The sequence below is a fragment of the Somniosus microcephalus genome, chromosome 28 (genome assembly GCF_052327205.1).
Source record: "Somniosus microcephalus isolate GS21.2 chromosome 28, FLI_Smic_1.0, whole genome shotgun sequence".
Taxonomy (NCBI): Eukaryota; Metazoa; Chordata; class Chondrichthyes; order Squaliformes; family Somniosidae; genus Somniosus; species Somniosus microcephalus.
This window is the reverse complement of record NC_141014.1, coordinates 25,875,034-25,901,739: the sequence shown is the minus strand read 5'-3', so window position 1 is coordinate 25,901,739 and position 26,706 is coordinate 25,875,034. Positions and strand designations below refer to the sequence as shown.

The 26,706-nt window shown below is 47.8% G+C and overlaps 1 protein-coding gene across 1 annotated transcript in view; it reads right to left on the bottom strand.

Moving 5' to 3' along the window:
- Positions 1-2,458: 2,458 nt before the first annotated feature.
- LOC147099461 (caspase recruitment domain-containing protein 11-like) overlaps positions 2,459-26,706 on the bottom strand; it is a 181,947-nt gene continuing 157,699 nt past the window's right edge. Inside the window, exons 13-21 of the mRNA XM_085969636.1 lie at positions 26,165-26,354; positions 23,348-23,465; positions 20,308-20,548; positions 18,762-18,834; positions 17,882-18,002; positions 15,531-15,686; positions 12,992-13,107; positions 9,252-9,367; positions 2,459-6,021 (exon numbers count right to left, since the gene is read on the bottom strand). Coding sequence (XP_085825762.1) covers positions 5,757-6,021; positions 9,252-9,367; positions 12,992-13,107; positions 15,531-15,686; positions 17,882-18,002; positions 18,762-18,834; positions 20,308-20,548; positions 23,348-23,465; positions 26,165-26,354 — 1,396 coding nt within the window. The 3' untranslated portion in view covers positions 2,459-5,756. The remainder of the gene's footprint in view (positions 6,022-9,251; positions 9,368-12,991; positions 13,108-15,530; positions 15,687-17,881; positions 18,003-18,761; positions 18,835-20,307; positions 20,549-23,347; positions 23,466-26,164; positions 26,355-26,706) is intronic.

Below are 26,706 nucleotides of genomic sequence, written 5' to 3'. Positions count from 1 at the left end.
AATTTTAACCCCTGCAGGATTTCAGGAGCAGGACTGGGGGTGACTTCATTCTGCTCCACCGACCATCTGATACCCATTCATGCCCACCCACCACAGCTACTTGTTAGTATCACTTTATTTCAGATCACACGATTCATTATCAGGAGTGTTGCTCATTATAACGCCCAAAAAAGTCAATCCCCCAAACACCATTATACAGAATGACATGGACTTACAATGACTCATCATTGAGTATTTGCCCAGTTACAGAATACCCACCCTTACATCAATAATGAAATTAAAGAACGTTTTAAGCATATACCTCAGGATGTTCAGAGGCCCTCCACACACCGTCCATTTCCTAGAAGATTCATATCAGTCCAGGGATCTCCCTCGATTGTTTGCTCAACATATTCTGAATATCCCTTTGCTTCCTCACAGAGATGGGATGGAGATTCCCCATTTTATGCAGGAGCTCGATGGGCCAATGCTGGGCACTGATGAAGGAGCTCTATGGGTCAGTACTGGTCAATGATGGAGGAGGTCTATGGGTCAGTGCTGGTCAGTGATGGAGGAGGTCTATGGGTCAGTGCTGGTCAGTGATGAAGGAGCTCTATGGGTCAGTGCTGGTCAGTGATGGAGGAGGTCTATGGGTCAGTGCTGGTCAGTGATGGAGGAAGTCTATAGGTCAGTGCTGGTCAGTGAAGGAGAAGCTCTATGGGTCAGTACTGGTCAGTGATGGAGGAGGTCTATAGGTCAGTGCTGGTCAGTGATGGAGGAGGCCTATGGGTCAGTGCCGGTCAATGATGGAGGAGTTCTATGGGTCAGTGCTGGTCAGTGATGGAGGAGGTCTATGGGTCAGTGCCGGTCAATGATGGAGGAGTTCTATGGGTCAGTGCTGGTCAGTGATGGAGGAGGTCTATGGGTCAGTGCCGGTCAATGATGGAGGAGTTCTATGGGTCAGTGCTGGTCAGTGATGGAGGAGCTTTATGGGTTGTTAAGGATCAAGTGTTAGTCAACCTCCTTCCTTCTGTGGTTCACAACAACACGCTTCGAGGAAGCACTCGATGGTGGAGTATACGGAACAGACTTTATTCATATACAGCACAGATGATCGGTCTAACTGTGTAGAGAGAGAGCAGCTTTTCGCATTCTGAATCTTTTGAGCTCTCCAAATAACTGTTGAAAACCTTGCTCCTTTATGCACCTTATTTTGCCTACATCAAAGGTCTGATATAAGACCGCACGATGTCTCTGTTCCTGAATCAGTTGAAAACAGTCTATTTACATAAACGGTCCTAGTTGTTTACTCCAGAGATACTTCCCTCAAACAAGACTTCCTGACTTAACTGTTCTCGAATCCTTTGAGGAGTAAGTTTATTAACTGCTTATCTTTCTAGTCAATAGTCAATGGATCCCTCTGCCTATGTTTATTACACAAGCAACTAAAGTTATACTTTAATCACCCACAGTTAATGTCGTTCCCGTCACTTAATTCATTGCACAAGTACTTCTCGTTGATAATAGACACTAAAAGCAGAAAATAAGCAGAAGTTTCTTCTCATGGCACCCTGCTGCTATCCTGTCTATCTTGGAAAGCCTGCTGCTCCAAGATACAAGGAGGTTTGCTTATTAACGCTTAACTCTGCAGGATGCCCAACACAGGTCAGTACAGGTCAATGATGAAGGAAGTCTATGGAAAAAAGAAAAGACTTGCATTTATATAGCACCTTTCATGACCTCGGGACGTCCCAAAGCTCTTTACAGTCAATGAAGTACTTTTTGAAGTGGAGTCGCTGTTGTAATGTGGGAAACGCGGCAGCCAATTTGTGCACAGCAAGCTCCCACAAACAGTAATGTGATAATGACCGGATAATCTGTTTTAGTGATGTTGGTTGAGGGATAAATATTGGCCCAGGAGACACCAGGGATAACTCCCCTGCTCTTCTTCAAAATAGTGCCACAGGATCTTTTACCTCCACCTGAGGGGATAGACGGGGCCTCGGTGTAATGTCTCATCCAAAAGACGGCACCTCCGACAGTGCAGCGCTCCCTCAGTACTGCACTGGCGTGTCAGCTTAGATTTATGTGCTCAAGTCTCTGGAGTGGGACTTGAGTCAGTACCTGTAAGTGATGGAGGAGCTCCCTGGGTCAGTGCTGGTCAGTGATGAAAGAGGTCTATGAGTCAGTGCTGGTCAGTGATGGAGGAGGTCTATGGGTCAGTGCTGGTCAATGATGAGGAGGTCTATGGGTCAGTGCTGGTCAGTGATGGAGGAGGTCTATAGGACAGTGTTGGTCATTGATGCAGGAGCTCTATGGGCCAGTGTCTGTATTCTTCTTCAGGTGCGTAGTGAGGCACTGTGTGAAGATGTAACATAAACACTTGTGGTGCAGGGGAGTCACATACAGTGCAACAAAGGATCAGGTAAAAAGAGAAATACTGAAGAGGATGATCCAAATAAAATGTGCATAAACAATCAATTTGCAAAAGGCATTTATTTATGTGTAAAAAATGTATATTTTGCCCCTGTAATCACAGACATATTACAATACAAGATCTAATTGGGGAGTTGGCTGATTCATAAACCCACGGATTGAAGACTATCTGTGAGATTAGTGTAACCACTTAAGTCTACATTTTATTTGTAGTTTACATACTGTGCGCTCATCCTGATGGCTCAAAGGGCAAATGCAATGCCTGCTGTGGTACGAAGTCCCAAGCCCGATCCTCGGTCTGTGCTGATGTAGCTGTTCTCCTTGGGGCCAGTAATTGAGGTGTTCAAATTGGCCTCAGCCCCCCTGAGCTAAAGGGTGGGGTGGGCGGGGTTAAATATTCAGCTGGACTGCCGGTCCTGAACATTATCCCTGTAGGAAAGACTGCATCCGTGGTCATTGGATGAGGATGGGACCAGGCTTCACTGTGATGCCTACCACAGCTGATTAACCCACTAATTGCTCGCCATCTACGCCCGCCTGCGAAGAATGACCACTCGAGTGCAGTACAGGAAAGCTTTAGGACCAAATCCCCGGGAGCGTCTTCGGGATAGAAAGGTTCAGAGGGGGGGGGAAAAAAGGGATGTATATTGCGTGGAGCGCACGGCAGCAATTGTACTCTTGTTTAGGCAGCATGTTTCCTGGCCGACAGCAAACTCCATGGTGGACAGCAACGGCGCAAAGTCTCGACCCTGCCATCGGTACAAACGTATAGAAATAATCGAGTCCAATATATCGGGTATGGTAGCATAATGGTTATGTCACTGGGCTGGTAATCCAGAGGCCTGGACTAATAATCTCAGAGATATGAGTTCAAATTCCACCACCGCAGCAGCTGGGGAATTTAAATTCAGTTAATAAACAAATCTGGAATAAAAATCTAGTGAAACTACCATCTGGTTCACTAATGTCCTTTAGGGAAGGAAATCTGCCGTCCTTACCTGGTCTGGCCTATATGTGACTCCAGACCCACAGCAATGTGTGGTTGACTCTTAACCGCCCTCTGAAATGGCTTATTAGCAAGCTACTCAGTTGTATAAAGCAGCTCACCACCATCTTCTCAAGGGCAATTAGGAATGGGCAATAAATGCTAGCCTTGCCAGCGACGCCCACATCCCAGGGACGAATAAATAAAAAAAAAAGTCTATATATAAAATAGGATAAATATTCTAATGGAACAAAAATAAGATCTATCTACAATATATTAAAAATGATTACTGTTGTCAAGATTTTGTCACAGTTTCAACTTTCCTCATTATAAATTCTACACTTATAATAGGAACTGCCTATGTAAACGTTGTCACGTTGTAATGACAACTTCCCACCGGTGGTGGCACTGTAGCAGCCTGTACTAGGAAAACTCCTATGCTCCACCGCACTCTATATAGCTGTGTACCAAATTGCTATCAGTCTTGCTTTTGAATTAGAAATAATAGTATTATATGCTTTCATGCTTTTTAGACCAGGAGGCTGCTTTCGGGTGTCTTCTTGATGACATTAGCTGGCAAGTTCTCGGTGAACTAGCACACGCAAGGGGAGACCACGTGGAGGTTGTCATCACCGCTCAACCGAATCTGCACGAGGCACGGACGATGCGGCCACAAGTGGACGACGAGGGACGACCCGAAGCGGGGCTGTGGCCACGAGTCCCAGACCGTGGAACACATCCCGTCGACCTGCCCACTGAGATCTGCTGCGGGAGGCCCCTCATTTCTCCACTCGGCATCTCGGGAGGCCATCGGATGGAGAGCCAGACTAGACATCCCGTTCTAAGCCAATCCCGCCATACGAAACAACAACAACAATAGCACAGTATTATATAAAAATAAGCACAGTGTGTCTGACTTTAAACTGGGCACTGAATTACTGTCTGTGCACTTTGGTCCAATTAGCCCTGCAGTCTAACCCCACTTCATCTGAAAACTACATTTGGCCTTGACTCCTCCTGTAATGCAACTGAAGGGCGATTGGTATTATATAAAAAATACTGCAGCATAAAATTCACATCAAACTTTTGACGTGAGGCTTGAAATGCACAGTTTGTTTTCTCTAACCCGATAATCAGTAATGGACACAGACAAGTCTTAGCGGGTGGGTCTGGCCTCTGTCTGATCATAATACAAAGTCTGTCCGACACACTACTCACCAGTGCTCTGGGATGATAGAATCATAGAATCATGGAATGGTTATGGCGCAAAAGGAGGCCATTCGGCCCGTTGAGCACTCTCTGCAAGAGCACTTCAGCTAGTCCCACTCCCCCGCTCTTTCCCCGTAGCCCTGCAATTTTTTTTCCTTCAGGTATTTATCCAATTCCCCTTTGAAAGCCACGATTGAATCTGCCTCCACCACCCTCTCAGGCAGTGCATTCCAGATCCTGCTGCGTAAAAAAGTTTTTCCTCATGTTGCCTTTGATTCTTTTGTCAATCACCTTAAATCTGTGTCCTCTGGTTCTCGACCCTTCCTGCCAATGGGAACAGTTTCCCTCTCTACTCTGTCGAGACCCCTCATGATTTTGAACACCTCTATCAAATCTCCTCTCAACCTTCTCTGCTCCAAGGAGAACAACCCCAGCTTCTCTCGTCTATCCACGTAACTGAAGTCCTTTATCCCTGGAACCATTCTTGTAAATCTTTTCTGCATCCTCTCTAAGGCCTTCACATCCCTCCTAAAGTGCGGTGCCCAGAACTGGACACAATACTCCAGTTGAGGCCGGACCAGTGTTTTATAAAGGTTCATCATAACTTCTTTGCTTTTGTACTCTATGCCTCTATTTATGAAGCCCAGGATCCCGTGTGCTTTTTTAACTGTTTTCTCAACCTGCCCTGCCACCTTCAATGATTTGTGCACATATACCCCCAGGTCTCTCTGTTCATGCACCCCTTTTAGGATTGTACCCTTTAGTTTATATTGCCTCTCCTCGATTAGCGCACCCTCAGTACATGGGCCACATGTAGGTCAGGACTCCCTCTACGCTGCCCAAAAAATGGACCTTAACCCCATCCTAGGAACAGCACACCTTTCTGCACAGCATTGGTCTTTCCATTTCCCTACGCAGCTAGCTTGGAGTACTACTGCCAGATTAGCATTAATTTCTAGTCAATTGCGGACCGTTTTTCTGGTGTGGATTTGGGCCTGTAACTGAGTTGAGACCAGCCAAAGGGTTTTTTATTTAATGCTAGACGCCCAGCAGAATGACACCCAGGAGACTCCTGTCCATTCTGCCTGGGCTGGCTACACTGTAAGAAGCAGTGTCCAACCCGTAGTCCTGCCATTCTACATTATAATCATGTCGCAATGTTCGGCTGGCTGCGCGCGTCGGCTGACGAGCTTTTAAAGTCCGGCGACAGTTTGTTCTGCTCGATCCAGACAATCTTCTCTTGTTCCTGAAAGATGCTTCCCTTCACCGCCTTGAGCAGCTCCTCGATGTTGCTCCACGCATTGGGCTCCACAGTGGCAGAGAGACAGGGCACCGACTCAAGGTGCTTCTGTTCGATCCGCTGCAGCTTCAGGAACTCGTCGTCGCTGCCGCAGGACTTTGGAGCTAATTTCCTGAAGGAAAGAGAAGGAAAGTTCCGTTCATTCCTTGCACGGTCTACCCCAGTCTGAAGGATTTTCAATTTACATAAGAACATAAGAAATAGGAGCAGGAGTCGGCCATTCGGCCCCTCGAGCCTGCTCCGCCATTCAATAAGATCATGGCTGATCTGATCTTGGCCTCAACTCCACTTCCCTGCCCGCTCCCCATAACCCTCGACTCCCTTACCTTTCAAAAATCTATCTATCTCCACCTTAAATATATTCAATGACCCAGCCTCCACAGCCCTCTGGGGAAGAGAATTCCAAAGATTCACGACCCTCTGAGAGAAGAAATTCCTCCTCATTTCCGATTTAAATGGGCGACCCCTTATTCTGAAATTATTCCCCCTAGTTTTAGATTTCCCCACGAGGTGAACCATCCTCTCTGCATCTACCCTGTCGAGCCCCCTCAGTATCTTATATGTTTCAATAAGATCCCCTCTCATTCTTCTAAACTCCAGTGAGTATAGGCCCAACCTGCTCAACCTTTCCTCATAAGACCACCCCTTCATCTCAGGAATCAACCTCGTGAACCTTCTCTGAACTGCCTCCAATGCAAGTATATCCCTCCTTAAATAAGGAGACCAAATCTGTACGCAGTACTCCAGGTGTAGTCTCACCAACGCCCTGTACAGTTGTAACAGGACTTCCCTATTTTTATTTGCTGCATTCAGGTGCCTCTGGGAGGTGGGGGGGTGATTGATAAAAGGCCAATTGAGTGAAAGCAGGAAAGATCTCAGCACAGGACATCCTCGGGTGTCTACAGTTAGCCTTGGTTCTTGGGCTAATGTCCAGCTACACCTGCTGAAGAGTACGGATGTTGGATGAAGATAGGAGTCGGCTCACCTGTGAGGTCCTTAAGCCCCAGGCTGCCAACACACGAGAAACATGAAGAATGGGCACTTGCGTGAGGCACCGAGAGACTCCTCCCACCTGCGGAATCGTATCCCGAAAGGAGTCACTTTTTACTCATTCTAGTTTTCTCCCAGTTTCCCCTATGCACCTGGCGAAGGGGGTTGGCCTTCTCTGGAACATCCGCACTAAGAGCCCTTCAGAACCTCACCCAGGTGGTCAGTCTTCATATGTGGGCCTAGGCAGTGACTATAGGCAGACTATTCAACTTCAATAGCATCACAGCTGAACTGAACCTCATCCACTTTGCAGCTGGGTGACTGGTTGTAGATCAGAGCTGATAAATTTTTTTTAACTCTCCTTTACCTGGGACACTGAGGCAAATTGTAATGAGGCTCCATTGTGACATTGGAGCCCAATAGACTTTTCCCCGAATGCTTCCCACCCATCTCTCCCGAGGACAACACTGGGGCACAAATTCTGCAGTCCTCTTAGTGGTCATAGTGTCATAACGGCACAGAAGGCGGCCATTCAGCCCATCGAGTCCGTGCCGGCTCTCTGTAGAGCAATCCAGTCAGTCCCATTCCCCCGCTCTATCCCCGTAGCCCTGCAAGTTTATTTCCCTCAAGTGCCTATCCAGTCTCCCCTTGAAAACATTGAGGCCTAGAAATTCAGTGGGCTGCGCCACCCGTTAGCGCCTTAAGAGGGCGCTAAGTGGGTCGGAAGCCACTGGCCACGCCTCCTGCTAAATTCAGCGGGGCACTAATGGCGGCGCTAGCCGTTAGCGCTGCGCCGCTACCGATGATGGCATCGGTGTGTGCAGCGCCCCGCTAACGCCCCGATCATGATATTTAGATGCGCCCCCTGCTTTAACGCCGGACGCTATTTGCGACCGGTTCAGGGGGGCCTACCTGCGGCGGTAGAGGCAATAATTAAAGGAGAGGTGCGGGGCGGCCATTTTTTTTGCTGGCCGCCTGCCTGCCAGCACCTCTCCACGCTGCCGTCCCCGGCCTCCTGAGCAGCCCCCCACTGCGGAGTGCTGACTGCGTTCCAAGAGCCCGGCACTTCTCCTTGGTGCCGGGCTCTTTTGCCGGCACTCGTGATCCTCGACCGCGCTGCACAAGGCCCCTCCCCTTTAAGAAGGGGAGGAAGGCCTTCAGTACCGCAACGCGCCGTGCCGCAGCGTGTGGCGCTACTTTTTACGCCCTGGCGAGGCTGGCGCCCCAAACGGGGCTGCAGTGAATTTCTAGGCCTGAGTGTCTCCGCTTCCACCACTTCCGTCGGCAGCGAGTTCCAGGTCCTCACCACTCGCTGCGTAAAAAAGTTTTTCCTCACGTCCCCCCTGTATCTCTTGCCCAAAACCTTAAATCTGTGTCCCCTAGTCCTTGTACCATCAACTAGTGGGAACAGCCTTTCCCCATGTAGCCTATCCAAACCCGTCACAATCTTGGTCGTTAAGTAGGTTTACATTTTGTGTCCCAGGACCCATCATTGGCCAACATGGAAAGGCGTTCCCTTCCCAAAATGCTTTGTGGTATTACTTGCAGCAGCCTGAAGGGCATGTATGGCCACCTCGAGCAACATTAAGTGCAAAGGTCATTGTCAATAAGGAATGGCTGTCGGTGCATGAAGGGAAAATTGTCAAAGGTTAGTATCGCATGGAATGGGTTGAGGTCCCAAAACATTACTAAGGATTAACTACATCATTAGGGTCAAAATATCAACAACAACTTAAATTTATATAGGGCATTTAACATGGCAAAACGTCCCAAGGCACTTAACAAGAGTGATATCAATAAATACATCTTTGACACTGAGCCAAAGATGGAGATATCAGGACAGATGACCAAAAGTTTGGTCAAGGAGTCAGGTTTTAAAGAGCGTCTTAAAGGAGGAGAGAGAAGTAGTGAGGCGGAGAGGTTTAGGGAGGGAATTCCAGAGTTTAGGGCCCCAGGCAGCTGAAGGCACGGCCGCCAATGGTGGAGGGGGCGATTAAAATTGGGGATGCGCAAGAGGCCAGAATTGGAGGAGCGCAGAGACCTCGAAGGCTTGTAGGGCTGAGGGAGGTTACAGAGATAGGGAAGGACGAGGCCGTGGAATGATTTGAAAACAAGGATATAATTGTGATCACGTGAAATAGAGGTCCACTGCAGCACGAGAGATCAGATCAGGTACCTCAGCCTAAGACAGGGGTCCACCCTGGGGACTTTTCTGGTTCCTATGGGCCAGTGCCACACGAGGAAGTGCAATTACCAACTGAACCACCAGGGGGAACATAGACCCTCCCTTCACATGGTGGACCCTGACGATACGTGAGTTCTTCTGTCTCCCCTCCACAGTTAGGACGTTACCTTAATTTCTTAATGTTTTTTGTGGTCACTTTGATATGAATGATGATGGTGTAGATCTCATTGCCGATTAAATCCTTGGCAGGGTGCACTCCGATTGGCAGCAAGCCATGCTTGTTCTAAAAAGGGAAGAAAATTCTCAAATAAAATTTGGAGAAGGACACTTTACAGAAAACCCACTTGTACAGGAGCGAGGTGCCATGTATAACTGCTGCTGATTGAGGAACAAGACGCTTCAAATCCAACCTTAAAGAAAGAAAAGACTTGCATTTATATAGCGCCTTTCACGACCACCAGATGTCCCAAAGCGCTTTACAGCCAATGAAGTACTATTTGAAGTGGAGTCGCTGTTGTAATGTAGGAAACGCAGCAGCCAATTTGTGCTCCCACAAACAGCAATGTGATAATAACCAGATAATCTGGTTTAGTGATGTTGATTGAGGGATAAATATTGGCCAGGACACCGGGGAGAACTCCCCCTGCTCTTCTTTGAAATAGTGCCACGGGATCTTTTACGTCCACCTGAGAGAGCAGACGGGGCCTCGGTTTAAAGTTTCATCCAAAAGACGGCACCTCCGACAGTGCAGCACTCCCTCAGCACTGCAGTGTCAACCTAGATTTTTGTGCTCAAGTCTCTGGAGTGGGACTTAAACCCACAACCTTTTGAAGTTAGAAGGTGAAGGTGTTACCAACTGAGCCACAGCTAACACAACTAAGTCTTGCTTTAGAATCAGTGAATATTACAGCACAGATTGCGGTCATTCATCCCATCATGCCTCTGCCAGCTTGCCAAAAAAGCTGTCCAATTAGTCCAATCCTCTGCCCTTTCCTCATACCCTGTAAAAATTTTCTTTTTCAAATGTTTTGTACAAACTTTATCCCACCTTTTCTCTTACTCTTTTGAACCTTGCTGGTGTCGTCCATAGTAAACCATCACCCTTTACTAAGGTTTCTCAATAAGAAAAGGACCAGCATAAACTGATACTTCCATCTCCAAAACAGCTTGTCCTCTACTTAAATATTCTGGGCAAACAGCACTAGCAGTTTATAGTACTGCACATTGTAGACAGATGACGCTGAGATGTATGCAGGTCATGCACTCCCATTAGTGCAAACTGTACATGCAGAGCAACTGAGAGCTCGAGGTGCTGTCGCGCTCGTGCATACCCGCTGGCTGGGGGGGTCTAGAACGAGGGGTCACAGTCTCAGGATACGGGGTAGGACATTTAGGACTGAGATGAGGAGAAATTTCTTCACTCAGAGGGCGGTGAACCTGTGGAATTCTCTACCACAGAAGGCTGTGGCGGCCAAGTCACTGAATATATTTAAGAAGGAGATAGATAGATTTCTAGACACAAAAGGCATCACGGGGTGTGGGGAGAGAGCGGGAATATGGTACTGAGATAGAGGATCAGCCATGATCATATTGAATGGCGGAGCAGGCTCGAAGGGCCGAATGGCCGACTCCTGCTCCTATTTTTCTATGTTTCTATACTATACACATACAGGAGGCAAGACTGAGGTGGGTATGGACCACAGAGTACCGTTAGCATATATTGTGTCAGCCGTGACTCAGTGGGTGAATCACACTTGCCGTAGCATCAGAAGAATATGTGGATTCAAAATCCCACTCCAGACACTTGAGCACCAAAATCTAGGCTGACACTCCTGGTGCAGTGCTGAGGGAGTGCTGCACTGTCGGAGGTGTTGTCTTTCAGATGAGATGTTGGCCCTGCCTGCCCTCTCAATTGGAAGTTAAAAGATCCCATGGCACTATTTCAAAGAAGAGCAAGGGAGCTGTCCCGGGGCCAACATTTATCCCTAAACCAACATCACTAAAACAGATGATCTGGTCATTTATCTCATTGCTGTCTGTGGGAGCTTGCTGTGCGCAAATTGGCTGCTGCATTTCCTACATTACAACAGTGACTGCAATTCAAAAGTACTTCATTGGTTGTAAAGCGCTTTGGGAGGTCCTGAGGTTGAGAAAGACGCTATATAAATGCAAATCTTTCTTTCTTCTTTCTGTTGCACATCTACATAAGCTAATATTGTTCATAAGAATTAGGAGCAGGAGTCGGCCATTCGGCCTCTCGAGCCTGCTCCGCCATTCAATAAGATCATGGCTGATCTTCTACCTCATCTCCACTTTCCTGCACTATCCCCATATCCCTTGATTCCCTTAATATTCAAAAATCTATCGATCTCTGTCTTGAATATACTCAACGACTGAGCCTCCACAGCCCTCTGGGGTTGAGAATTCCAAAGATTCACCACCCTCTGCATGAAGACATTTCTCCTCATCTCAGTCCTGAATGGCCCCTTTTTCGGAGACTGTGACCCCTGGTTCTAGACTCCCCAGCCAGGGGGAAACATCCTTCTTGCATCTACCCTGTCAAACCCTGTAAGAATTCTGTATGTTTCAATGAGGTCACCTCTCATGAGACATACAGCGGAGAAGTTTTACTTTTTAAGTAAAATGTGTATAAAGAAAAGAAAACATGACACAAGTGAATGCCATGCAGCCCACCAAACCCAACTCTTCCCACAGAGTATGTGCTATCTGCCCTACCGTGGACTCTACCCCACCCATTTAATCTCTTGAGGGCAAGCTCTACGTAAAAACTCCCTGATCCCCAAAAGTAATCAAGAAAAACTGCAGGATAATCGCCCATCCATCACATCTCCGTTATTCAGCCCTGGCCTATTGCCCCCCTGACCTAGAGGAATTCAGCAGGCCTGCACACAAAATAGGATGACAATTTCATCACAGAATCATAGAATCATAGAAAGTTACAGCTTCGGAAGGAGGCCATTTCGGCCCATCGTGTCCGCGCCAGCCAACAAAGCTAGCCAGCCTAATCCCACTTCCCAGCTCTTGGTCCGTAGCCCTGCAGGTTACAGCATCCCAAGTGCACATCCAAGTACTTTTTAAATGTGGTTAGGGTTTCTGCCTCTACCACCCTTTCAGGCAGTAAGTTCCAGACCCCCACAACCCTCTGGGTGAAGAAATTTCCCCTCAAATCCCCTCTAAACCTTCCACCAATTACTTTAAATCTGTGCCCCTTGGTTTTTGACCCCTCTGCTAAGGGAAACAGGTCCTTTCTATCCACTCTCTCTAGGCCCCTCATAGTTTTATACACCTCAATAAGGTCTCCCCTCAGCCTCCTCTGTTCCAAAGAAAACAGACCCAGCCTATCCAATCTTTCCTCATAGCTAAGATTCTCTACTCCCAGCAACATCCTTGTAAATCTCCTCTGTACCCTCTCTAGTGCAATCACATCTTTCCTGTAGAGGCCTAACTAGTGTTTTATACAGTTGAAGCATAACCCTCCCTGCTCTTGTATTCTATGCCACGGCTAATAAAGGCAAGCATTCCGTATGCCTTCTTAACCACCTTATCAACCTGGCCTGCTACCTTCAGGGATCTGTGTGCATGCACTCCAAGATCCCTTTGTTCCTCTACACTACTCAGTGTCCTACCATTTAATGTGTATTCCCTTTCCTTGTTAGCCCTCCCCAAATGCATTCATGGCCCTTCACATTTTGTGTTTAAACAACGGGAACTCCATTGGGCTCGCAAAGCTAAGTTCAAACTCTACATCCAATGTCTAAAGAATACAGAATCATGTGGAGTTTGGAACAGTGCACCAGAGCCATTTATTACCACCCCCAGCAGCTTCGCAAGAATCAGTCCCGCTCTTCCCCTCACCCCCCACCCCGACGTCAAATAAAAGCTGTACCTTTGCTATAACGTCCCTGATAGCTTCAAGTGTGATACACTCGTACTTGTCCTGATTCACGATCTTTTGCAAAGAGAATCGTGTTTTCGTCTTCAATTGCTCTTCAGTGACAATTTCTAGAAAAGAAACGGGCAAGGCTGTTCTATTATTTATAACAGGGTGATGCGAAGAAGCTGTCACCTCCAGCAGCTCCCTTTGAAGCTGTACAGGACCGCGTACCTCAGTGTCAGCCGTGGCTCAGTGGGTAGCACTGCTCGCCTCTGGGTCACAAAGTTGTGGGTTCAAGAGACCTGAGCACAAAGAAATCCAGGCTGGCACTCCCAGTGCAGTACTGAGGGAGCGCTGCACTGTCAGGGGTGCCGTCTTTCGGATGAGACGTTAAACCGAGGCCCAGACTTTCCACACAGGTGGACGTAAAAAATCCCATGGCGCCATATCAAAGAAGAGCTGGGGAGTTCTCGCCCTGGTGTCCTGGCCAATATTTATCCCCTCAACCAACATCTAAAGACAGATTATCTCATTGCTGTTTGTGGGATCTTGCTGTGCACAAATTGGCTGCCGCGTTTCCTACATTACAACAGGGACTCCACTTCAAATGATTTCGTTGGCTGTAAAACGCTTTGGGACATGCTGTGGTCATAAAAGGGGCTATATAAATGCAAGTCTCTTTCTCTTTTTACAGGGCAAATGGAGGCCATTCAGCCCACTGCCCCGTGTTGCTCTCTGAAAGAGCTCGCCACTGCATGCCCTTTCCGCAACCCATTAAAAATATCTTTTTCAAATGTTTATAGATTTCCCTTTTGAAAGCTATTCTGGATTCTGTTTCTATTACAGTTCCAGGTCAGGCAGTCCATGTCCTAAGAAAAGTTCTCCTAACGTCTTCCCTTTTTTGTTTGGTGATCATTTTCAATTTAAGATCCCCAAGTTACCAATTACCAACTCACCAGCCAGTAGAAGCAGCTTTTCCTGATTTGCCTACTCCGCCTTTTAGTTGCTTCGAACACACAGGGCAGGATTTTCATTGAGGAATCGGGTAGGAGGTGGGACTACAACTTTCAGGGTTGTATTCCCGCCTCCATTGAATTCTAGCCAATCCACTCGATTTTCCCTTGATTGACCTTGTTGAGCCCGCCCAGCAGGCTCAGCAGGCCAATTAATGGCCACCCGGCAACAGGTGACGTCACAGATTGACATTTCATCTGTCAAGAGCTTTTGACAGATGAAATATCAGCGTTTGACAGCTCTTTGAAGCTGTCAAACACTGACAATCTGTACTCTAAGGTAATTCCTTCCTCTCAGGCTGATTTAGAGATCTCTCCAGAACAGAAAGCAGAGGCTGCTGATTTTGACAGCTCGCGGCCATTCTGCTTTCTGTGCTGGTGAGATGAGGGACTCCCGAGACCTGAAGGAAGGAAGCCTGCATTAGTAAGTAAAGGTAAGTAAAACTTATTTAAACACTTTACACACACCAAACACACTTACCTCTGCACTCATGCACCCATCACTCACCTGAACACCGGACATCGCGAACACTCCAAGCCCTTCAGCCCGACGGTCCGCCTCGCTAACTTGGCGTGGTTTGGAGCCGTCGGGAATCCCACACTTCAACAATAAAAATAGGGATTAGGCTAAAAACTGCCTGTTAACTACCTGTTAACAGGCAGTTAATTGGCACTAATCCCCTTCCCGACTCGGGGAGGTGGCTCCCAGCACAGGTCGGGAACCCGCCTCCTGGGAAACGGGCACGGAGGCGGGTTGGGGGCAGGAAGGGTTCGTGCCCCCCGATTCTGCAATTTTCCCCCCACTCCCGCCTCCACGGGGCTTGGAAATTCGAGCCCATAGCCTCTTCATAACTCCGTGTACTCTCAGAAACCCACAGAGCTCAGTCTCCATTAAGCTATTAGGTGCTTTTAGTGAAAAGCCTAGGCGGGGCTTAGAAATTTAGGAACAGGAGGAGGCCATTCAGCCCCTCAAGCCTGTTCCTCCATTCAATGAGATCATGGCTGATCTGTGACCTAATTCCAGAAACCTGCCTTTGCCCCCTATTCCCTAATACCTATGGTTAACAAAAATCTATCAATCTCAGATTTAAAATTAGCAATTGATTTAGCATCAATTGCCATTTGCGGAAGAGAGTTCCAAACTTCTACCACTCTTTGCGTGTAGAGGTGTTTCCTAACTTCACTCCTGAAAGGCCTGGCTCTAATTTTTAAGTTATGTCCCCTAGTCCTAGACTACCCAACCAGCAGATATAGTTTCTCCCTATCTACCCTTCCAGGGGGGAAATGAGGATTTATTTATTTTACGCAGCGAGTTGTTGTGATCTGGAACGCACTGCCTGAAATGGGCGTGGGAAGCAGATTCAATAGTAACTCTCGAAAGGGAATTGGTTGAAAAAGGGAACATTTGCAAGGCAATGGGGAAAGAGCGGGGGAGTGGAAATCATTGGATAGCTCGTTCCAAGGGCTGGCACAGGCACGATGGGCCGAACGGCCTCCTCCGGTGCGGTGTCATTCCTGTGTGAAGATGTTGTACCTACCTGGCTGCACCACGTTGAACTCCGATGCGGATGGCGACTGGAGCAGACGGTGAATCAGACCTTTGGCTAACAGTGTCGGCAGGATGAGCACCGGTCGCTTTTGCTGAACGGTGATTGGCTGAACCAGGCTGTAGGGCAAGATCTTCTCATCCTTACCTGAGATTCAAGCACACGTCACAGTTCTCAGTGATTTTTTTGGTTCCATTCCCCCCTCCCTAAGACATTTTCCCTCCCCTACACCACCACCTGGGTAGTGGGGGGTGGACGGGGGATTAAAGACTTGCTCCCGGAACAATGTTACACTTCGGCTGTGCCTTAGCTACGTGAGCATTGCTTGCATCTAAGTCTACACAGTGAGTGGTGAATACAATCACGGGGCGCATCAGAACCAAGCCCAAGTCTGTCCCCCACTAATACCCGCACACAGAGAGGCACCATAGGAGGTGACGTAAGAAAACCACTAGGCACTTGGCCTGAGTATTAAACAAGGCTTTAATCAACTGTTTCACAACATGGAGATCTAGTTGTGTCCTTCACTAGTTCCTGTTAAAGAATGTCCTGAGCAAGCTGGGCCCATGCCCGAGTATTTATACTCTCCCTGGACAGCGCCACCAGCAGGCTGCCCAGTATTATTTCATAAGTCATTTCCACATGAATGACAAGGTTCATGTCAGAAGGTGCAAGAAAGGTTCATACCAAAACTGAGAGGTTATACCTATCAGCAAAGATTGAACAGGCTGGGGCTCTTGGTTCTAGAAAAGAGAAGGCTGAGAGGTGATCTGATAGAGGTCTTTAAAATTATGCAGGGGTTTGATAGGGTAGATGTAGAGAAGATGTTTCACAGAAACATGGAAACATAGAAAAATAGGAGCAGGAGTAGGCCATTCGGCCCTTCGAGCCTGCTCCACCATTGAATGTGATCATGGCTGATCCTCTATCTCAATACCATATTCCCACTCTCTCCCCATACCCCTTGATGCCTTGTGGGGAGTCCAAAACTAGGGTTCATAAATATGATAGTCACTAATAAATCCAATAAGGAATTCAGGACAAACATCATTATCCAGAGAGTGGTGAGAATGTGGCACTCGCTACCACAAGGAGGAGTTGAGGTAATAGCATAGATGCATTTAAGGGGAAGCACAATTAGTACATGAGGGAGAAAGGAATAGAAGGTTACACGTTTTCTGCGTCAGTGCAGTAGCATAGAAATGCATAGAAGTTACAACACTTAAATAGGCCATTCGGCCCAACCAGCCTGTGTTGGCATTTACTCTCCAGTGTCAGCTGTGGCTCAGTTGCTGGCACTCTCACCTCCTGAGTTAAGAAGGTTGTGGGTTCAAGTCCCACTCCAGAGACTTAAACACAAAAATCCTAGGCTGACACTCTAGTGCGGTGCTGAGGGAGCGCTGCACTGTCGGAGGTGCCGTCTTTCGGATGAGGCATTAAACCGAGGCCCCATCTGCTCTCTCAGGTGAACATAAAAGATCTCATGGCAATACTTTGAAGAAGATCAGGGGAGGTGTCCTGGTCAATAATTACCCTTCAATCAATATCATTAAAAAAAAACAGATTATCAGGTCATTATCACATTGCTGTTTGTGGGAGCTTGCTGTGTGCAAATTGGCTGCTGTATTTCCCACATTACAACAGTGACTACACTTCAAAATTACTTCATTTACTGTAAAGTGCTTTGAGGCATCCTGAGGCCGTGAAAGGCACTATATAAATGCAAGTCTTTCTTCAAGCGAATAAATAGTTCTAATCCCATTCGCCTGCCCTGTTTCTATATTCCTTCAACGCCTTCTCCTTCCTCCACCTCTCCAATTTAATTTTGAATGTTGACATAGTTTATGCCTCAACAGCTAACCCTAGAAGTTAGCTTCCAGACCCGTGAACTCCACCACCTAGAAGGACAAGGGCAGCAGGCGCATGGGAACACCACCACCTCCAAGTTCCCCTCCGAGCCACACACCATCCTGATTTGGAAATATATCGGCCGTTCCTTCATCGTCGCTGGGTCAAAATCCTGGAACTCCCTCCGTAACAGCACTGTGGGAGTACCTTCACCACACGGACTGCAGCGGTTCAAGAAGGCGGCTCACTTTCTCCAGGGCGACTAGGGATGGGCAATAAATGCTGGCCTTGCCAGCGACGCCCACATCCCATGAACGAATTAAAAAAAAAAGGGATTATCACCTCCAGGACCACCTGTGCCACCAATGTCTGACGGTTTGCCTATGACATCCTTTGTCCAAATGGGCACAATGCCTCCATTGAAGGGATTTGATGGGTAGGATTTGTTCCTTAATCTTTATATGGAGAGGAGGCGTTCAGTAGAATTGACTCACTTTCTTGGCAGCATCTGAGGGATGGACTATTGGCACTGGGCAGATGCCTCGGAGGGCTGGCAGGCACTATCCTCACCCGATCCTGACATGATTTTTTCAGCTTATCATCGTTCTTCGTAAGCTTCATAAAACACAAGCGGTAAGAACCAGAACAGTGAGAAGAGCAGTCAGTCTTATAACTCAACTTTAATATTTCAAAACTTGCAATAGGGAAATAAGGCACAACCACCTCTTCAATAAATACTCAATGGTCATTACTTTTATTTCAACATTACCTCCACAACTAAGGTCCATCTTCTGGATTAATGCCCGATTACATGATATATTCTTAAACAAAATGGGAGAAGTATCCCATTTGACTAGTGAGACCCTAGAACTGGTGACAGATTGATTCCTGGGATGAGCAGGCTGTCCTATGAGGAGAGATTATGTAGAATGAGCCAATACTCTCTGGAGTTTAGAAGAATGAGAGGTGATCTCATTGAAACATATCAGATTCTGAGGGGGATTGACAGGGTAGATGCTGAGAGGTTGTTTCCCCCTGGCTGGAGTGTCTAGAACTAGGGGGCACAGTCTCAGGATAAGGGGTCGGCCATTTAGGACTGAGATGAGGAGGAATTTCTTCACTCAGAGGGTTGTGAATTTTTGGAATTCTCTACTCTCAGAGGATTGTGGATGCTGAATCGTTGAATATATTCATGGCTGAGATCATGGGGAATCAAGGGATATGGAGATCGGGCAGGAAAGTGGAGTTGAGGTCGATGATCAGCCACGATCTTATTGAATGGGCTCGAGGGACCGTACGGCCGACTCCTGCTGTTAATTCTTACGTTCTTATGACATGGTACAAGTACAATGACCAGGTTCTTTGTCACTTTACCATTTTCTCTCTCTCATTCTTCTGGAAGGTTCCTGTCAGTGCGTAGATTTTAACCAGGAGGAGCTGGTGAGCTCTGAAAAAAAGAGGGAGATATGCCATGAAAAGCAGCCCATTTTCACCTCACCATCACCAGGCTGATCAGGTCAAAGTCTCCTCTGTCTCTTGGCTTTAAGAAACCTTTATGAAATGATAATATGGCAATCAGCCTCAAAGTAGCTGCATATATTCAGAATTACATCAAACCTACAGCACAGAAACAGGCCATTCAGCCCAACTGCTCCATGCTGGTGTTTATGCTCCACATGAGCCTCCTCCTACTCTGATTATATCTTCCCACCCTGACCCCCTATCCCTCTATTCCTTTCACCCTCAAGAAGCTCGACACCATCCAGGACAAAGCAGCCCGCTTGATTGGCACCCCATCCACCACCTTAAACATTCACTCCCTCCACCACCGGCGTACCGTGGCTGCAGTGTGTACCATCTACAAGATGCACTGCAGCAACTCGCCAAGGCTTCTTCGGCAGCACCTCCCAAACCCGCGACCTCTTTCACCTAGAAGGACAAGGGCAGCAGGCGCATGGGAACACCACCACCTCCAAGTTCCCCTCCAAGTCACACACCATCCTGACTTAGAAGTATATCGGCCGTTCCTTCAACGTCGATGGGTCAAAATCCTGGAACTCCCTCCCTAACAGCACTGTGGGAGTACCTTCACCACACGGACTGCAGCGGTTCAAGAAGGCAGCTCACCACCACCTTCTCAAGGGCAATTAGGGATGGGCAATAAATGCTGGCCTTGCCAGCAACACCCACATCCCATAAACTAATTTTAAAAAAAACTTATTGAACGCATTAACGCCAGATGCTGCAACCACTCCATGTGGTGGCTACTTCCACATTCTCAACACACTCTGCAAAGAAATTCCTCCTTATTTGATTTGTTAGTGGCGACCTTCTCGTTCTACCCTCTTGCTCTTAACTCACCCACAGGTGGAAACCATTTCTCCACATCCATATGCACAATTTCATAATTTTTACAAGATCTCGGTCAGGTCCTCCTCGTCTTCTCTTTTCCAGAGAAAAGAGCCACCAAGGCTGCTCAATCTTTACTGATAGTTGCATCTTCTCAATTCTGGTAATCGCCTCATGGATCTTTTCTGCAATTTCTCCAGTGCTTCAGTATCTTTTTTGTGGTATGGAGACCAGCACTGCAGACAAGTACTCAAAGTGTGGTCTAACCGAGATTCCATATAAATTTGACATTTACTTCCTACTTTTGAATTCTATTCCTCTAGAAAGGAACCTCAGTACTTTGTATGTACTTTATATTGTCCTTGTATTGCTACTTTTAGCCACTTACGTAACTGTATTCCCAAGCTCCTTGCTCCGCTACCCCATTTAGTTTCTTCCCTTCCCAGGAGTAAGTGGCCTCCTTACGCCTCCAACCATAATGAGCCGCCTCACCTGTTGCTAGACTGAAGTTCATTTGCCATTTGTCCGCCCGCTCTGCAAGTCTAATTTTATGAAGTAGCCCATACTGTACCTGCTGTAGCTGGGGATGGGTCCCTGCTCCAGGTCCTCCATGGTAAACGGGTCGACGCGGGCACACAACCAGTCGCATTCTGTGTGATAGCCGGTGTCCAACACGTGCAGGATCTCGTCGCACTTCACCTGCAAGGAGCAGCTGTCCACTTGACCCAGAATGTTCAGGTTCACTCGGATGTAGAAGGAATCTCCGCCCACCGGCTCCTCGTCCTCAAGGACCCTCTCAAGCCTCCTGTAACCTAGAGGTCCATGTGTTAACACTGGCGCGAGAGAAGAATCTTTGCCCACGCGCAGACGCAGCTAAGAAAAGACAGACGTGGGGGTGGGTGGGGGTACACTCCAGGGCACCCCGCATGTACCTTGGCTACACATGCCTGCACATGGACGGGCAAGTGCGGGCACAGACATGCGTGCACATGGTCACGCACAAACATGGATACATACGTGTGTGCACCGCACACTCACGTGGACGTACTTTCCCCAAGGTGACTCCCGCTTTCCGCTATGCGCTGTTAAAGGGGTGCGTTATTGTGACTCCGTTCTCCTGCTTACCTGCACCACATTCCTACAGCAACAACCTGCATTGATATGGCGCCTTTAACGTAGTAAAACGTCCCAAGATGCTTAATAACAACAGAAAATGCTGGAAAAACTCAGCAGGCCAGGCCATCCGTGGAGAGAAATTAGAGTCAACGTTTCGGGTCAAAACCCTTTATCAAGACTAAAGAGGCACAGGGAATGAAATAGATTAAGAGGCCGGGCTGGGATAGAACAAAAGAGAAGAGACATTAAGAGGTATTCAAAACAAGACGAGATGGTGATAGGACTAGTGGAGACAAAAGACGGCTCTAGATTAGGTGTGAAATGCGCTGGCAGACTGAGAGACAGCTGCCATGTGGGAGAGAGAAAAAAAAGGAAAGGGGGGAGGGGGGAAACCAAAACAAAGGTGTGGATAAAAAATATAAGTAAAAATGTACTAGGGGCCGAGGTTATGATCTGAAAGTGTTGAACTCGATATTGAGTCCGGAAGGCTGTAAAGTGCCTAGTCGGAAGATGAGGTGCTGTTCCTCGAGTTTACGTTGAGCTTCCGTGGAACAATGCAAGAGGCCGAGGACGGTGAGGTCTGAGTGGGAGTGGAGCGGTGAATTAAAATGACAGGCGACCGGAAGCTCGGGGTCACCCTTACGGACTGAACGGAGGTGTTCCGCAAAGCGGTCACCCAATCTGCGTTTGGTCTCACCAATGTAGAGGAGACCGCATCGTGAGCAGTGAATACAGTATACTAGACTGCAAGAAGTACAAGTAAATCGCTGTTTCACCTGGAAGGGGTGTTTGGGCCCTGGACAGTGGGAAGGGGGGAGGTATAAGCCTTCACATGGTCCATCTCTGACTCTTCCCTTCCCTTCCTCGACTTCTCCGTCTCCATCTCTGGGGATAGGCTATTGACCAATATTCACTACAAGCCCACTGACTCCCACAGCTACCTGGACTACACTTCCTCCCACCCTGCCTCCTGTAAGGACTCTATTCCATTCTCCCAGTTTCTCCGTCTCCACTGCATCTGCTCCGATGATGCCACCTTCCACACCAGTGCTTCCGACATGTCTTCATTTTTCCTCAACCAAGGATTCCCCTCTACCGTGGTTGGCACGGCCCTCTACCGTGTCCGTTCTATCTCCCGCACTTCTGCCCTCACCCCTGCCCCTCCCTCCTGGAACCACGATAGGGTTCCCCTTGTCCTCACCTTTCACCCCACCAGCCTTCACATTCAACGGATCATCCTCCGCCATTTCCACCACCTCCAAAGTGATCCCACCACCAAACATATCTTCCCCTCCCCTCCCCTTTCAGCATTCCGTAGGGACCGCTCCCTCCGAGACACCCTAGTCCACTCCTCTATCACCCCCAGCACCCCTTCCCCTTCGCCTGGCACTTCCCGTGCAAGCACAGGACATGCAACACCTGCCCTTATACCTTCCCCCCTTCCCACTGTCCAGGGCCCCAAACACCCCTTCCAGGTGAAACAGCGATTTACTTGTACTTCTTGCAATCTAGTATATTGTATTCGCTGCTCACGATGCGGTCTCCTCTACACTGGGGAGACCAAACGCAGATTGGGTGACCGCTTTGCGGAACACCTCCATTCAGTCTGTAAGGGTGACCCCGAGCTTCCGGTCGCCTGTCATTTTAATTCACCGCTCCATTCCCACTCGGATCTCACCGTCCTCGGCCTCTTGCATTGTTCCACGGAAGCTCAACGTAAACTCAAGGAACAGCACCTCATCTTCTGATTAGGCACTTTACAGCCTAATATTGAGTTCAACAATTTCAGATCATAACCTCGGCCCCTATTACATTTTGACTTATATTTTTTATCCACACCTTTGTTTTGGTTTCCCCCACCCCCCCACCTTTCCTTTTTTTTTCTCTCTCCCACATGGCAGCTGTCTCCCATTCTGCCAGCGCATTTCACACCTAATCTAGAGCCCTCTTTTGTCTCCACTAGTCCGACCACCATCTCATCTGGTTTTGAATACCTCTTAATGTCTCTTCACTTCTCTTTTGTTCTCTCCCAGCCTGGCCTCTTAATCTATTTCATTCCCTGTGCCCCTTTAGTCTTGATAAAGGGTTTTGACCCGAAATGTTGACTCTAATTTCTCTCCACGGATGTTGCCTGGCCTGCTGAGTTTTTCCAGCATTTTCTGTTGTTATGTCCCAAGATGCTTCATAGGAGCGTTAGCAAAATAAAATTGACACATAAGAAGATACTAGGACCGGTGACCAAAAGCTTGGTCAAAGAGGTAGGTTTTAAGGAGGGTCTTAAAGGAGGAAAGAGAGAGGCGGAGAGGTTTAGCGAGGAGAATTTCAGAGCTTAGGGCTTCGGCAGCTGAAGGCACGGCCACCAATGGTGGAGCGATGGGAATTGGGGGATGTGCAAGAGGCCTCCCCAAGGAAGCCCATTAATTACGTTTTCACCAACTAAACATGCATCACATTGGAGCACCTTCTGAGCAGCCCCTTGGTTTCTGCCTACTTACCCTCTTCATTCTGCTGAAATTGAAGGGAACCTGCCAAGGGGCACCTATGCAAGGCCCAGGAGGCATCCTTTTCGGTACAGTCCTGTAGCGATATTCTCTGCCTCGTCCCTTCCTCCAGCTGAAAGAAAGATTCAAATACACTTGAGGCTAAGGGATCGAGCAGTCTTATGGGTCACAAATTCATCCTTTCACCTCCGACTCCTTGGCTTGAGCACAGCCCGGCCTGACCAGATGAAAGTCTCTTTCCTCTGCCAACTGCTCAGGTCCTACTTGAAGTAAAGGTGGGGCAGTCTTATCTGAATTCCCACTGGATGCCCACATCCCAGGAACAAATAAAAAAACCTCAAACTGATATAAAACACTGATATCTACTGAAGGTGGAGAATCTCTTTAACTGTTCATATTTCTTCACTACAGAATCATCATCCTGAATGATCCAATATCCTGTGGTACTCTACACAGCCTCAAAGCTATCAGTACCAACATGAAGTTTTGTAAAAAGCAAAATTCACTATAAAACCATAGAAGTTTAAAACACCGAAGGAGGCCGTTCAGCTTACTGTGGCTCTGTGCTAGTTTGCACGCAATGTCGGAAGTACCAGATGATAATCGTGTTGCTTCAGTTGGTAAAACACCGTCGTAAAGCACAAGAACTAAACTCCAACGGTTTGTTAGTGAGCCAGCCCCGTGGACCATTCCCTGCTCCAACGCCCTGAAGCCAATCAGGGTGCTTTAGACCACAATCTCCTGGTCCATCGCTGAACAAACAGAAATGCTGACCTCTAGCAGCAGACGCTAGGCACTGCAAACCTGTGCGTTTTTACACATCAGCCCTGCCACTGAAACTGAAGAATTTATCTCCGCTCCTATGTCTGCGGACTTAACACCTTTCTCACACGTCTGAACAGGGTAGAAGAAAGAAAGACTTGGATTTCTATAGCGCCTTTCACGACTTCAGGACGTCCCAAAGTGCTTTACAGCCAATGAAGTACTTTTTGAAGTGTGGTCACTGTTGTATAATGTAGGAAATACAGCAGCCAATTTTGCACACAGCAAGCTCCCACAAGCAGCAATGTGATAATGACCAGGTCACCTGTTTTAGTGATGTTGGTTGAGAGATACGATATTGGCCAGAACACCGGGATAGAACTCCCCTGCTCTTCTTCGAATTAGTGCAATGGGATCTTTTACGTCCACCTGAGAGAGCAGACGGTTTAACATCTCATCTGAAAGACAGCACCTCTGACAGTGCAGCACACCCTCAGTACTGCACTGGGAGTATCAGCCTGTATTTTGTCCTCAAATCTCTGGAGTGGGACTTGAATCCACAATCTTCTGACTCAGAGGCAAGAGTGCTACCAATTGAGCCACAGCTAACACTGAACAGGCTTTGTTGCCTGATAAGTGATCCTTCTCTAACCTCTGCCCTTCGACCTCTCTCTCTACCACTAACTTTTTTGTAATCTAGGTTTGACACTCCCAGCGCAGTGCTGAAGGAGTGCTGCACTGTCGGAGGCACCGTCTTTCAGATGAGATGTTAAACCGAGGCACTGTCTGCTCGCTCAGGTGGATGTAAAAGATCCCATGGCACTGTTTTGAAGAAGAGCAGGGCAGTTCTCCCCGGTGTCCTGGTCAATATTTATCCCTCAACCAACATCACTAATACAGATAATTTGGTCATTATCAGATTGCTGTTTGTGGGAGCTTGCTGTGCGCAACTTGGCAGCCGTGTTTCCTACATTACAACAGTGACTACACTTCAAAAAGTACTTCATTGGCTGTAAAATGCTTTGGGAGATCCTGAAGTCGTGGAAGGCGCTATAGAAATGCAAGTCTTTATTTCTTCCTTTCTCTATTTGGTTGATATTACGATGGTCACTGCTTTTCTGAATTTTTCTCTCTTGCCCTTCCTAACCTCCAGCTATGCCACCCCACACACTGTTCCTCCTTCCTACACTAGGTTGAGTACTGAGATCCACGGACTCCTGAAGCGAACGCATTCTTTCCCAACATTGTGGAGAATTCCTCCCTCAGTCTTCCCTTCCTCCCATACACTGAGAATTTCCTCGGGGATTCTCCCGAATAGTCGCAGTAATTTCGGCGGAAACCCGAAGTATCCGGGAAGTGCGCCGAAGTTACGGTCTTCAGCCATTGAAAGCGTAACCTAGGCCTTACCTAATCAGTACTCCGTCACCTTTCAATCATAGGAACAGGAGGAGGCCATTTGGCCCCTTGAACCTGTTCCGCCATTCAATTAGATCATGGCTGATCTGTATCTTAACTCCAAATACCCGCCTTAGTTCCATAAACCTTAATATTTTGGGGGGATAGAGTTCCAGAATTCCGCTGCCCTTTGTGTGAAGAAGTGCTTCCTGTCATCACCCCTGAATGGCCTAGGTCTAATTTTAAGGTTATGCCCCCTTTGTTCTGGACAGTTTCCCTCTATCTACCCTATCAACTCCTTTAATTATCTTAAATACCTCAATTAGATCACCCCTTTACTCAAAGGAAGACAAGCCTGATCCATGCAATCGTTCTTCATAATTTAACCCTTTTAGCCCTGGGATCATTCGGTAAATCTGCGCTGCACCCTCTCTAAGGCCGATACATCCTTCCTGAGGTGCGGTGCCCAGAACTGAACGCAGTGCCCCAGGTGGAGTCTGACCAGGCTTTTATACCAATCCAGGTGGCCCTCAGGCCATGTATTTTGGCCCTTCGCTGACACTTCTCGATAAAATTGGTCCAGAAGGTTAACAGGGAAAGAGTTGCTGACGGCAAGACCGATCAGGCCAGAGGTGCGCCCAGGGCCTGACGTACCGGCAGCGGTTGACCCCCGACCTGCACTCCGACCTCTTCCGCCTCCGGCCCCTGCCGTACAGACTTGGCGAAGATACCAGTCTCGTTTCCCCCGGCGACGGCGATGTCATCGAGGACGCTATTATGGTCATGTTTGACGCTGAGGTTGATGTTCGTGAGCTCAGGTAATGACAAGGACGGAGAAAGTGCCCTACAACAACAACAACAACTTGCATTTATACAGCGTCTTTCAAGAAGTATAAATGTCCAAAGGTGCTTCCGGGGAGCGTTATCAGATAGAAATTTGACACCGAGCCACATAAGGAGATATTAGGATAAGGTGACCAAAAGCTTGGTCAAAGAGGTACAACAACAACTTGTATTTATATAGCGCCTTTAACGTAGTAAAATGTCCCACGGCACTGCACAGGAGCCACATAAGGAGAAATTAGATGAATTTGATCAAAAGCTTCGTCAAAGAGGTCGGTTTTAAGGAGCGTCTTAAAGGAGGAGAGCGAGGTAGCGAGGGGGAGAGGTTTAGGCAGGGAATTCCAGAGTTTAGG